Here is a 12459-nt window from a genome sequence, read left to right as displayed (position 1 = left end):
CAGATGTGATAGGAAAACATAATTCCCATGGCTGTCACTTCCCTTCCATCAGCCTCACTGAGCAGAAAGTAGGAGAACGATTGTCCCCATTTTACAGACGAAGACACTGAGACCCTGAAAGGAGGAAGTGACTTGTCTGTGGTCACACTGGTATTATTTCAGAGCCAGGATTTCTGCCCAGGCACCCCCCAACCCAGGACAAACACTCTTTCCTCCAGATTACCCTACCTCTGGGTTGTTGTCAATGAGTTCTTCTTCTCACATCATGATCCTGGAACTGAGGAGCAGCATAGACCAAGTGGTTCCTGACCAGTCCTTTCTCTCCGATGATTTATTTGGGTTTTGGCCAAGGATTTTGAATGGACCAGTCCACACTAAACTAGATATTTAGTTTCCTCTGGTTGGGCTTCCATGAACAGTTGCCCTGTCCATTTCCAGTAGACATTATTCACTTGCTATAGGAAAATAGGTATGTGACCCCATGATCTTGGCTCCCAGACCAAAGAGTGATCCTCAGACACCCAGGAGAAATCCTGCTGATGGATCTTTTGCATCTTTTGCAATGCATCTTTTCTAAGCTCCTTTCTTGTTTTCCCTTCATCCCTGTCCCTCTTGGCTCCCAGTGTAGCCAGGACATCATTGGCAAGATCTCCTTTTGTTTGTAGGTCTCCACAAGTCAGGGGTTCTCACTGTAGGAAGAAAGGGGGAGAGAGTCTTGGTGCCACCTCCTTTCCACAGCTCTATTTCACTGTAGACCCCAAGTCAACACAAAGTTCATTTAAAGACTGACTAAAAAAGAAGCAAGGGAGAGTTCAGTGAGGGCCTAGGCAGATCTTGAATGTATTAGGGAGATTCTGCTTGGATGGAAGTTGGACCCTTTATCCAGTTAGAGCTAACCATGCCACCAACCCACGAGGGATGTTTACCAGTGACTCAGGCATCAACAGTCCTTAGAGAAAAAACAAATTTAGATGGAATTTATAGAGCCAACCTCAGATTCACATTCATAGGAGCCTTACAGGTGACAGGGTCCATTTCTCTCATTTTACAAATAAGGAAACTCAGACAGTGAAGTAAGTCATAGGGGGAGTGTTTCTGTGGGGCTCCCTCTGACAAAGTCAGGGCTACAAAGGAGAGAGACGGAGAGGGCAGGAGGAAAAGGTCATTCTTTCCCAAGCTCAGAAGTTAGTGGATCAGGAAGGAGATGGGAGCGGGTCTTGCCTGGGAATCCTCGGGCACACCTGCCACGTCAGACAGGGAGGAGAGAGAGGGCCAGGCCGAGGGGACGGTTCAAAGCGTAGGGCCGGGCTCCGGAAGGACAGATGGACGGACGGACGGGGCCGCCCCAGCCCCCTCTCTGGCTTGGGCTTGGCCAGGCCCATTTTAAAGCTGTCCATGTGTTCCACTTCATTGGAAACTTGACCGGGCCATGCTAATTCCCACTCTTTGTTTTATTTCGAATCATACACAGATAGACTCTGCCAAGAGCTTCAGATCGGACAGGTCTGATTGTGTGTCCATCCCCTATGTCCTTTTTGATTTTTATTAATGGTTGCTTCATTTTTGCATCAGTGCATGGTTCCAAGCAATACACATCGGCTATCTCCTGACTCCCTGTCTCCAGTGGACTCTCCTCCTCTTTTGTTTGTTTGTCCGTGCAGTCAGCTGAAGACATGCTAGCGCCTCACTCTCAATCTCTCAGCGGAGTCTCTGTTCCCTTCTCTGATATAACAGACGGGTTACTGCTTGTCATAATTATTAACCTTGTGGTGTGGGACAGGGGCTAGGGGGGGCAGGCCTTCCTCTCTCCGGGGCTGGGGGCCCGGCCATAGGGGATGGAATGTTAACTCCAGTGGTGACTGACTGTCTCCGTAATCCCAGGTCGTTGTGGCTGCACGCTCTAGTAATCGAGGCTGTGACTTCACCAAGCTTGTGGTAGCGCCTAGGGCAAACGGCTGTCCCAAGAGAATGCTGGGATAGATAGTCTAGCCAATACAGTCTGAACGTGGTGATTTTGCTGGTTGTTTTAGCCCCAGATGTCAGCATGCTTAGTTCTTAATGTGATTAATCAACGTGGTGCCATATTCCCTCCCACGCCTGAACCCAGTCTTTACCCCTCTTCCTTTTGAAAATAAACTTCAGTTAAGAGATGATGACAAGAAGCTTTTGGTTTCAGACTGCATTTTGTTCTCATGTTCCATCCAAGCTGTCATAGTCATTCATTAGAATTGCTCGGGACCATTCGGGAAATAGTCACCTTGACCTTTTCAGAACTGAAACACTCACCGGAGCCTCTGAGGTAGTGAGTCTGTCTGAGTCCACTCTCTGTCAGCAGCGTGCGTGCTGATTCAGGCAAATCCAAAAAGCAGGGCGGTGAATTTGATTCGTCTGTTCCATTTCCCCAGTTCCAGGGTGTCCCTTTTCCCCCACTATTTGGGAATCAGCGTTGAATGACAAAATCAGCCCACTGAGTGATTGCCCCCAAGGTGAGCGAGAACCTGGACTCTCAGTCCCTGGGGATGTCAGGTGGCTGCCAGCTTTTGGGAAACTCTTCCACCATTTTGAGATTGCTATGATAGAGCCCCTTCTTGAAAGTTGATAATTTACCAGAGTGTCCCCATTTCTTCTACAGAGCATAAAATCCCTTTTTACAGAGCAGGTGCTACAACTGTCATCTGTGTCCCTGGTGAATAGACACTTTAAACATCCCCACCTCCTTATTTTTGGAAGGAGACAAGGCTCCCTCCCAAGCACTATTCAAAACTTTTTTGTGTGTGATAAATGAAATGGTTGCCATCTCTCCCTCTTCCTTTCCCTCTCCTCCCCTACCTTTTTATCTCTCTGCCTCTCTCCTCCCCACCCCAACATGGAATGGCCCATTCTCTGTCAAAGAACTGACAGAAAAGAAGTTTGATCAACAAACTAATTTCAGAGATCTTCTGACAAATCAGAACATATATCCTCACTGATTTTGGTAGTTATTTACTTTATATTTTTTTACTCCAATTCCCTCACATAAAGCACTAACAAGGACAGTTGAAGACAAAAATAGATTTTTGAATATAGCCTCTCTGAAATCTGAATAAACTCAGGCTAAATAGTTTTTTTTTTTTCCTGTAAACTTCCATTTTTGTAATAAAGCAGGATGGAAAGTTGAGAAGCAGAAACAAGTCCTAAGAAGTGGTGAGGAGACTTAGGTCTGGATATTAGGCTGTCGTCTCCAAAACTGTTACCCTGACCCATTTTCAAAGGCTAGCGTGTCTGGGAAGAGTGTCCCCTTGGCCTCTCCTCAAGTGATTCCCCCAGCCTCCTGTGAGGTCTCCTATCTCTCTCTCTCTCTCTCTCTCTCACACACACACACACACACACACACACATCTGACATCTCTCTTCTCCACAACTAAGTTTCCCTCTGGAGAAGAGCTTCCACTGGTCCCCAGACCTGGAACAGATGCAATGAGAGAAGCCTTCCATTGAATGGACTTTGTTCATATAAGGAGGCACTGCCACCAACAGAGTAAGAGGAGCAAGGTTTTTCCCTAGAGGGATACCAACTTTCCTGCTACAAGAAAAACATGGGAACAAATGCAGTTTGAAACATTCCCTTTCCCTGGTGTGTGTGGTATTGCGTGGCGGGGAGGGGTGTGTGTATGTATCTGCTCCTTTGTGGGGAGAGGTCTCTGTAAAGTCAGGTCTTTTCTTTCCTTTAGGGTGGATATGCAGCCTACAGATATGCACAACCTGCTACTGCGACAGCAGCCACAGCCGCTGCCGCCGCTGCAGCCGCTTACAGCGACGGGTACGTAACATAGCGAGAGCCACTGAGAGTCCCTACCCTTCCACATCCTCTCTCTACCTTCAGAAAAGGTCTCCTACCATTCCTCAGGGACTTGTATTCCAACTTCCTTTCTGTCTTGCCCCTTCTGAACCCCAGATCCAAATCTCAATCCCAGTGATCTCTAAAACAAACACAAGAGTGGGACTACATATGTAGCTTCATCCTAGCCAGGATTAGTCCAGTGTGGTCACTCGGGCCACAGCAGTCACATTTATAGAAGGGCCAACCCCACTCTTTATGTCACTGACCCAGATCTTTCTTACTCTATAAAGTGACTGATTATTTTTCTTTTCCTTAGTTATGGCAGGGTTTATACAGCAGACCCCTACCATGCCCTTGCCCCTGCCGCTAGCTACGGAGTTGGCGCTGTGGTAAGTAGATTTTTCTTCTTTCAGACTTATCCCTTCTTCTTCCTTTTGTCTTACAGATTGCAAAAGAATCAGGGTGGTAAAAGATTCAGTGGGTAATAAAAAAAACCCTTTACTTTCTTCCCAAAGTATTTTATTTTAGTTTTCCAGTTACATGTTATGAAAATTTTCCAACATTTATCCTCAATTTCCTTCCACCTTCCCTTTCAACCCCCTCCTCTCAGAAGCAAACATTCTTAGTAAATGTATGCATATATTTGTGTTTAACATGTTTACATATTAGTCATTTTATGTATGAGGAATTAGAAGGAAGGGAAAAGAAAGAAAATCGTGGAATGAGAAGGAGAAACAGAAGTCATTTTTTAAAAAGCAAATATAGGGTTCGTTCAAATTCTGTGGGGGGGTTTCCCCGCTCTGGATAGGGATGGCATTGTCCATAGTATGTCTCCTAGGATTGTCCATGGTCTCTGAACTGCAGAGAGGAATTCTATCCATCACAGTGGATCAACTCACAATGTTGTTGTTAATATGGATAATGTTCTCTTGCTTCTTCTCCCTTCCCTCCACATCAGTTCTTGTAATTCATCCCATGCTTCTCTAGAATCCGACCACTCATGGTTTCCCATAGAACAATAGTATTCCACAACATCCACACACTATAACCTGCTTAGTCATTCCCCAACTGATGAGCTTCCCCTCAGTTTCTAATTCTTTGCCCCTATAAAGAGCTGCTATGAATATTTTTGAAATATGAAACTTTATTCCAATTTTTTATGATTTCTCTGGATACAGACCTAGTATTGGTATTTCTGGGTCAAAAGGCATGATCTGTCTATTGCTCTTTGAGCTTACTTCCAGGTTGGATCCATTCACAACTCTACCACCAGTACATCATTGTCCCAATCCTCCCATGTCCTCTCCAACGTGATTGTTTTCCCTTTTTGTCATCTTAGCCAATCTGAAAGGAATGAGGTATACCTCGTGGTTATTTTAATTTGCATTTCTCTAATCAGTACTGGTTTGGAGCATTCCAGGCACAGTATTGAAAGTGTACCTCCTGCTGCCCCTTTGTGTCTATGTTGGAGGAGGAGCCCAGTGGGTCACATCAGTGCAGCAGGAGGAGATGAAGACAATGTGTCTAGAAGGGTACACCATTGCAAGAAGAGACACAAGTTGCCATTTTTTTTGTTTCCTCACATGTTGTATGTATCCATCTGTATGGCATTCCTTTTGTCGCTCATGTGGAAGATCTAGGCTTTCTGTACCCACTAGGAAATGATTGCAAAGGGTCTCTCCAGGGCTCAGGGGCTCTCTTGAGTCAGGATGAGAAATGCCCAAGGCCCAGGGGGAGGCTGTGTGATATTGCATCCTCATTGTGACAGAGCATGGCATTTTAATTAGTCACCAAAGCTCGGACCAAAATTAGAATGGGAGGGTTTGCAGATTTCCTAGAGAGTAGGAATAAAGGGGCCCCTGCAGAGCTTCATCCTCATGTGGAGCACATAGATGTTGGCACAGCCTGAGTACCTGAAGCCTCAACCCCGAGTTATCCCCCAGGATGTGGGGGGAAGCTGCTGCAACTGTGACATTGTGATCCTTGGGAGTTGCTTATAAGGCAGTAAAAATGAAGAGCAGCCTGGAGGCCAACAACCGGGCACTGCCCACTTGAGCTTCCGTGGATGAGAAGGGAGTGTCAGGGACCCAGCTCACATCTGAGGAGATGCACACTCCTTGCGGGGCCTCGGTCCATCCGGAGGAGGCAGCCTGGACTCGAGGGCCATCTCCAATGCATTTCCTGAGGTGTAGATTCAGGAGCATCCAGCGAATGAAGAGTGAGAGAAAGTCACAGGGATAGACATGGAGAGGAGTCCACCCCTGAGCCCACAGGAGGGCCAAGGTTGAGGATCTGGAATCAAATAAGGGACATTGGCATCTTGAGGAGTAGAGAGGGCTCAGAGAACAGGCCCAGCCAGGATCAGCGGCCAGGGATGGGCTGCTATGGGACTTCACCGGCCCTCCTTACAGGACCACTACCACTTTCAACTGTGTAAGTAGTTTTTTCATGTCCCAAATTTGCATAAAGGTGAACAGGTGAGTTGTCCCTTTGGACTCAGCAGTGAATTGGCTGGATTTTGGTTCTGGCTTCCTAAGCTTGTCCCAAGAGGCCTTTCCTAACCTGAGGCCCCCTCTCAACTGTCTCTTTTTTTTTTTTCTCCCCTTTATTCTTGCAGGCGAGTTTATACCGAGGTGGCTACAGCCGATTTGCCCCCTACTGAAGTGACGTGACCCCTGCAGATGGGACAGCCCCCCGTTCATGAGGCCTGGCTATTGCAATATTTACTCCTAGAGGAACTCTATAGCAAGATGAAGAGGAAAAACAAAAAAAACAAAAACACACAAAAAAACCACAAAAAAAGAGAAAATACTTTTTTATACCTCACTATGTTCTTTGAATATGTATTTTCCTTTAAATTTCTGCCTTTAATTCTTTTGTTCCAAAGATTGTGCATTTTTCTTTTTTTTTTTTAACTGTGGTAAAAAAAAAAAATGACACATTTCCATGTCTGTATGTCCGTGCGTAGCTTATTCTGCCAATCATGGAAGAGGCAGTTACTGAGGAAGGAAAGACTTTAGAAAGTGACCATTGAGTGATTCAGAAGTGAAAGGCAGAATTATTCGAATGAGTCTGGCACGGTGCAGTGTGGGGCTGGCCAATGGGGAGAGAGGAGCTTTTCCTCCTCTCCTCAGTTCTTAGCCTTTTGTGTTTCTGGTCTTTGTGGGCCATCCTGATGGACTGTGGCTGGAATCCACGCCCCAGGGGCGATGGCCAGGAGGACTTCTTCTTTCCTAATAGCAGGATAGTTACAGAGATGCTTTCCTCCCTCCTCTTCCCTTCTCCTGTTTCTCCATTCATTGCTGATGATCCAATGATAACCATAACCATTGTTGATAACGCACAGATGAGGCCGATTGGCACCGAGCTCACCAAACCTGCCCTAGGCTGTGGGTAATCTAAACAAAAAGCAAACTTCTTCGGAAACTGATCTTAGAATTAACTCTGGAGTGTGGAAACTGTGCTTTTTCTCTTTCTGGTCCCGGCGGTGCTGCCGGTTTCTTCTGCGTTCTCCTTTTGCCTCAGTTCTCCATCTCCTCCTCCTTAAACCCTCGCCTCGCTTCCATAGCCACAAATACCAGGAATTTTAGGGCCCAGGGACAAAGGACGAGATGTTGGCCTCCATATGTTTAGGTGAGAGATCTGAAGATTAGAGTGTTCACTTGGTGACTGCCTTCACAGAGGGGTTGGAGGGGGACAGCTGGCTCTGACTGACTACTCTCATTCAGAGAACCCGCCCCCACCACCCTCACCACCTCTTCTCTTAAGTCGGTAGAGTAGTCTGTTGGAAAAGATGAAGCACAAGATGTCCCGGACCCATAGAACTGTCCCTGGAGCCAACCCTGGGAACTCAGGCCTGGGAGGGCAGGCCAGGCACTTTGTAAGTTCTAAAGCCATAGGAATTTCCATCTTCCAGAGCCTTTAGGAGTGAGTCACTTGAATCCACAATCTCGCGTCTCAGTGGCCGTTCCCCCAGCCGTTTCAGACTCCCCCAAAGACACAGAAATGAGTGCCCGGGCTGCTGGGCGAGCATTGGTACCACGGGATGGCCAGTCTTGGCCCCCTCCAGTGGGGAAGAAGGACCTGTGAGGGAAGAAAGAGCAGCCCGGTGACCGTGGGCAGCCAGGTGGTGTTGGTGATAACTGGTCTCGATTGGATAAATGAGACTCATCAGGTGAGAATTAGTTAACTTTCCAGCTGCTAGCTGACTTGAACCAGGCAAGGCAAGTGCTCTGCAGCATTCTCAGACTAGGAGGCATTGGTGGAACAGGAGCCATCATGGTCTGTCGGATGGCTCCCCAGCCTTCCCCCCCCCACCCCAATTGGTACTAGGGTGACTTTCACCCAAGAGGAGGGCCACACCAGGGCACGCTTCAGGGCTGGAGCTTTCTGGTTTGTTTTGGCTCCTGCTGCTGTACAGGTTGTTCGCTTCCCATCCCTCAAGTCAAGCCTCCTCAGTGTTACCTGGGGGGTGTCCTCTGGCTGACCTGAGCACAAGACAGACTCTCTTCCTTTCTCCATCCTTCCTGGGAGAGGGGCACCAGGGGGAATGTGGAGCCTGAGGAGGCCTCAGGCCTGCTCCTAATTCTCTGCTGGGATAGATAGAACCAAGGGGCACCAGACTGCCGGTCCATTGGCCACTTTCTCTTTTTTAGGTTGTTTGGTTTGTTGTTGGGGTTGTTGGTTTTTTTTTTTGTTTTTTCCCCGAGCCAAAGTTTGGTTTGCTCTTAAGACAATTTTTGTTGTGTGTGTATATACATCTTTTAGTTAGACTGAAAATTGGGAGGGGGGATAGCGGCTTTCACAAATTCTAGAAAATGGGGGAAGTGGGTTTTGTTTTACTTTTTTGGACTTTTTTTGTTTGAAGGGGAACATTTACTGATAAAAGCAGGTGTCTGAGAGCGATCTAGTATCATGTTTAATGCAGTTTCATTTCCACGAAATGCCCTTTGGAGAGTAGGCCAAGAGTCCAAATATGGCAGCGGCAGCAGCAGCCTGAAAGGGAGCGGGGCAGGGCAGCCAGATGCTTCTCCCTTGTGCCTCATTCCCGGGAAAAGAAGGGACAGCCCTTTGAACCGAGGTTCTCCTTCCCGCCTTTCAGTTCAGCTGGTCCTGGCTGGAGGCTCCCGAAGGCCACACTGTCTCTCCAGTGGGTTTGTCTTGTATTCTGATGGCCCTTTCCCCAGGAGGAGCTGGTGGAGCTGGTGGAGCTCAGCTCCTGTGCTGGTCTTCCTCACTGTCGTAGTTGAGGCTGAGAATGGAGGCTCTACCTCCCCCTGGGGGAGCTGGGCTTCACTTGGCAGCTCGCTTCCCATCTTGAGAGAGGCAGGGCTCCAGTGGTGACCGTGGGGTTTCTAGAGGCAGGTTCCTCGAACCCTCACGGATCCACTTTCCTCTTCACATTTGATTTTTTTAAAAAGCCAAGACAGAGAAGGCCAAAGGTTTGAATCCTTGCTCGACTTGTTAAAGGAGGACAGTTGGTAATCCCAAACCCTTCCTTGCAGCTTCCCACTCCCCAGATGAGTAAGTGACAGCCTCTCTTGATAGCTCTTGGTCCAGACTTTGTAAGTTAAGCCTCCTTCTACTGTGTCCTCTGGCAGCTTGGATGATTACATAGGGGGAAACCCTGTCTGTCTCTCCCTTCTCCTTCCCAGTCTGCTCTTTGTCCTTCCCAAACTCCCTCTGGGACATTGGACCATTCAGATTCGCCTCGCTTTAGCCATGTGGGCTCTGGCCTTCTTGAAGGTTGTTGTGGTTGCAGAATACAAAAGGAAAGTTGTCTTCTAGCCAGCAACGACAGCCAGACCAATCGAGCCAGCCTTTGGGGGTTCAGTTCTTGAGACAGGTAGCACCTGAGCCCAGACCTCCAGGGAGGTGGGGGGGGGGAGGTCAGCATGTCTTCAGGCCTCTTCCCTCGGGGTCTGCTGTTCTCCAGGAGTCAGAGGAAGTGACTTCAGTCAAAGTTCATTAGGGACATCCTATTACTTCGTTGTACTAAGCAGCCTTGGAAAGCACGGGGCGTAAAAATGGGACTTGGAACATAGAATTCCCGAGAATATGCAAATAGGACATAAAACTTCCCCTTCCCTCTGCCCAGGGTAAAGAGACCGGTGGGAGACAGTCTGGGGAGCATCAGGCATCCAGGAAGGGTGGGGGCCGTGGGGAGGCAGGAATCTCCAGAGCCCTCGCCTTTTGCCAGGCCCAGCTCCGAAGAGGGGAGCTGGGCTGCCTGCTGCTTTGGCAGTCCCCTTGGAAGGACAAGGTTCTCCCCTGGATGCCCGAGGAAAGGAAGTTGGGGGGAGGGGTGGGTGGGGGTTGGGGAGTGCTGGTTTTAAACCGTATGTTACCTGTTTGCACTGTTTTAAAATAGGAAAAAAATAGTGGACAAGGTAAACGTCAAATGTAAACTTATGTGTGTCTTTATTTTTCTGTCATGCTCTTGAAAATGTTGACCCTTTGTAGTATATGCCAGTGAAACTTGATTCTCGGTTGCATAAAACACTATATTTTTTGGCTCTGTTACTGTCCAAAAGCCCCTCTTCTTTGTCCCCTCAAACCCCCCTGCCCCTCTTTTATGAGCACTACCTTCATCACTTGTCAAAACGAAGAGCAGTGACTGCTGTGGCGTCCTCCAGGCCAGGCTCTGCCCTCCACTTTGCTGAAGGCAGAATCTCGTCCTTGAGACCCTTTGATTTGGATGCTGGTGCTGGGGGGGGGGTCCCCTGGGGGACCTCCCGCACCAGACTGCACCAAGCTGTTCACTTCCCCATCCAGTACACTAGAAACGGGAGGGATTCCCCAAGTTGTGTCATTGGCTGTTGCGGTTGAGTTCTTCTCCACGTTACCACAACTGTAGCCAGTTAAAGTTTACTCAGGAAAACGGTCGATCAATTCAGCCATGGTAGTGCTGGTTGGCAGGGATTTGGTAACTTAGGGAGAACTTGCCCACCGGCCAAAACCCAAACCTTGCTTTTAAGGAAAGGGCCAGCATGGAGGAGTGACCCCCGGGCCTGGCAGGCAACCACAGAAGGCCCGTGTTGGGCAGGTTCATCTGAGACTGGCACGGAAAGAAGAGAAGGGGCTGCTTGTCTCTCCCCACTCCCATTAGCTTCCCAGGAGGGGCTTGGGGGGAGGGTTGATTTTTAGTTGTAATTTTTATCTATTTGGTTCCCTGGGGTCTAATGGGCTTTGAGGAATGTCAATCCCCCCATCAAGACTCCCAGCTAAAGTCTTTCTCTTGGTTTTGGGATTTTTTTTCTGTTCACAATGTGTGTGTGTTTGTGTGTGTGTGTGTGTGTGAGAGAGATTGAGAGATAGTTTGTGTGTGTGTGTGTGTGTGTGTGTGTGTGTTGGCAGCTTAGTTTGACTATATTGAGTGATAAATTAATCCTTTTTCTCCTCAAGGGATATGAGTTGACTTCTCTCTGTTTCTGTCTCTGTCTCTGTCTCTCCCATTATCATTCTGCTTGTGAATAGCTGAAGTGAAACCTGGGGCTGATGACCCACCTAAGTGAGGGCTGCAGAGTGCTAACAGCCAGGGTCAAAGTCTCTTGTACCCCCAGGCTGACCTACCTGAGACTCTGGGCTTTTCAGTTCAAATCATTGCAAGACTAGAACTGCCCCCCCCTTCCTCTCCCTGCAGCCCCCCATGGCAGTGACTGAATCACCCCTCCTGCCCCCTTCCATTGCCATGGCAAAACAGGTACCTCTGGGGCATAGGGGGCATCAAAAGGGATGCTTGTATATTTGACCACCTGGCTTTTCCTCCCTCTTTCCTGCCATCTCCTCCCCTCCCATCCCCATCACCTCCTAGGACGCCAGAGCTGCTCTCCCAGGGTCCTGTTTCCCTGCTAACCCCAGAGAAGCACCCCAGGGCTTTGTGACAGTCTCGAATCCCCCTCCCCTCTTGTTAAGTATCATAATGTATAGTAGCTTTCAGACCATACAGTATTCATTGGGTTACTCCTATTATTATCAAGTAGCTGGAATTGTGAAGGTCGGAGTAGTTAGATCTTTAGCTTTTACTCCTTATTTTTTTGTATTACTATCCATGTGTATAAATTATTGATCATGTTGCTGGCTTTTATAAACTCTTCGCAAGGGAGGGGCACTGCCTTGGCCTTTGCAAATGGTAATGAAGCACTGTTTTTAAATAAAAGAGAGAAACACCCAGCTCTGGCTCGCCTCTGTCTGCAGTCCTTACTGGCTCAGCCACTCCGCAGTGGGTGGCGCTGGGCCCTCTAAGAGTGGAAGCTGTTGGGAAACCCACCCCCAGAGAAACTTGGGATTTTGCTGGGCTCTGATGCTCTTGGAAACAGGAAAGTAGGGTCTTGTCATAGTGCTTCAGGGGAAGACTGGGGGGAGCCATGTGTGGAAGGGTGGGAAGAATTCCTGAGCTGGGGCTAACTCCTCCTTGGGATTTGATTCTACTTGGGGGGAGCCCGGGCTCCTTCAAAACATCATGGTTTGTTTTAAATTGTATTTTATTTTTTTCCCAGTTACACGTCTGATAATTTTAAATATTTTTAAAAATTTTGAGTTTCGGGGTTTTTTCCCTCCCTCACCAACCTCCTCCTTTAGTCTGATAGAGGTTCAATGGATGTTTAATCAAACATGCTTTTTAAATGCATAAAATGATAG

At 48.0% G+C, this 12459-nt stretch overlaps 1 protein-coding gene across 27 annotated transcripts in view; it reads left to right on the top strand.

Moving 5' to 3' along the window:
* RBFOX2 (RNA binding fox-1 homolog 2) overlaps window positions 1–6645 on the top strand; it is a 282975-nt gene extending 276330 nt beyond the window's left edge. For 15 of the 27 annotated variants that reach the window (XM_074226822.1, XM_074226821.1, XM_074226806.1 and 12 more), the window contains 4 exons: window positions 1472–1503; window positions 3710–3798; window positions 4136–4208; window positions 6437–6645. In XM_074226822.1, coding sequence (XP_074082923.1) covers window positions 1472–1503; window positions 3710–3798; window positions 4136–4208; window positions 6437–6491 — 249 coding nt within the window. In that variant the 3' untranslated portion in view covers window positions 6492–6645. Of the gene's footprint in view, window positions 1–1471; window positions 1504–1661; window positions 1739–3709; window positions 3799–4135; window positions 4209–6436 lie in introns of those variants that run through there. The other 12 variants (XM_074226826.1, XM_074226827.1, XM_074226811.1 and 9 more) reach the window with 3 other exon arrangements.
* Window positions 6646–12459: the final 5814 nt, after the last annotated feature.

The sequence above is a fragment of the Macrotis lagotis genome, chromosome 2, assembly GCF_037893015.1.
Source record: "Macrotis lagotis isolate mMagLag1 chromosome 2, bilby.v1.9.chrom.fasta, whole genome shotgun sequence".
Classification (NCBI taxonomy): domain Eukaryota; kingdom Metazoa; phylum Chordata; class Mammalia; order Peramelemorphia; family Peramelidae; genus Macrotis; species Macrotis lagotis.
Note: the sequence above shows the minus strand (reverse complement) of the source record. Positions and strands in the feature narration are given on the sequence as shown.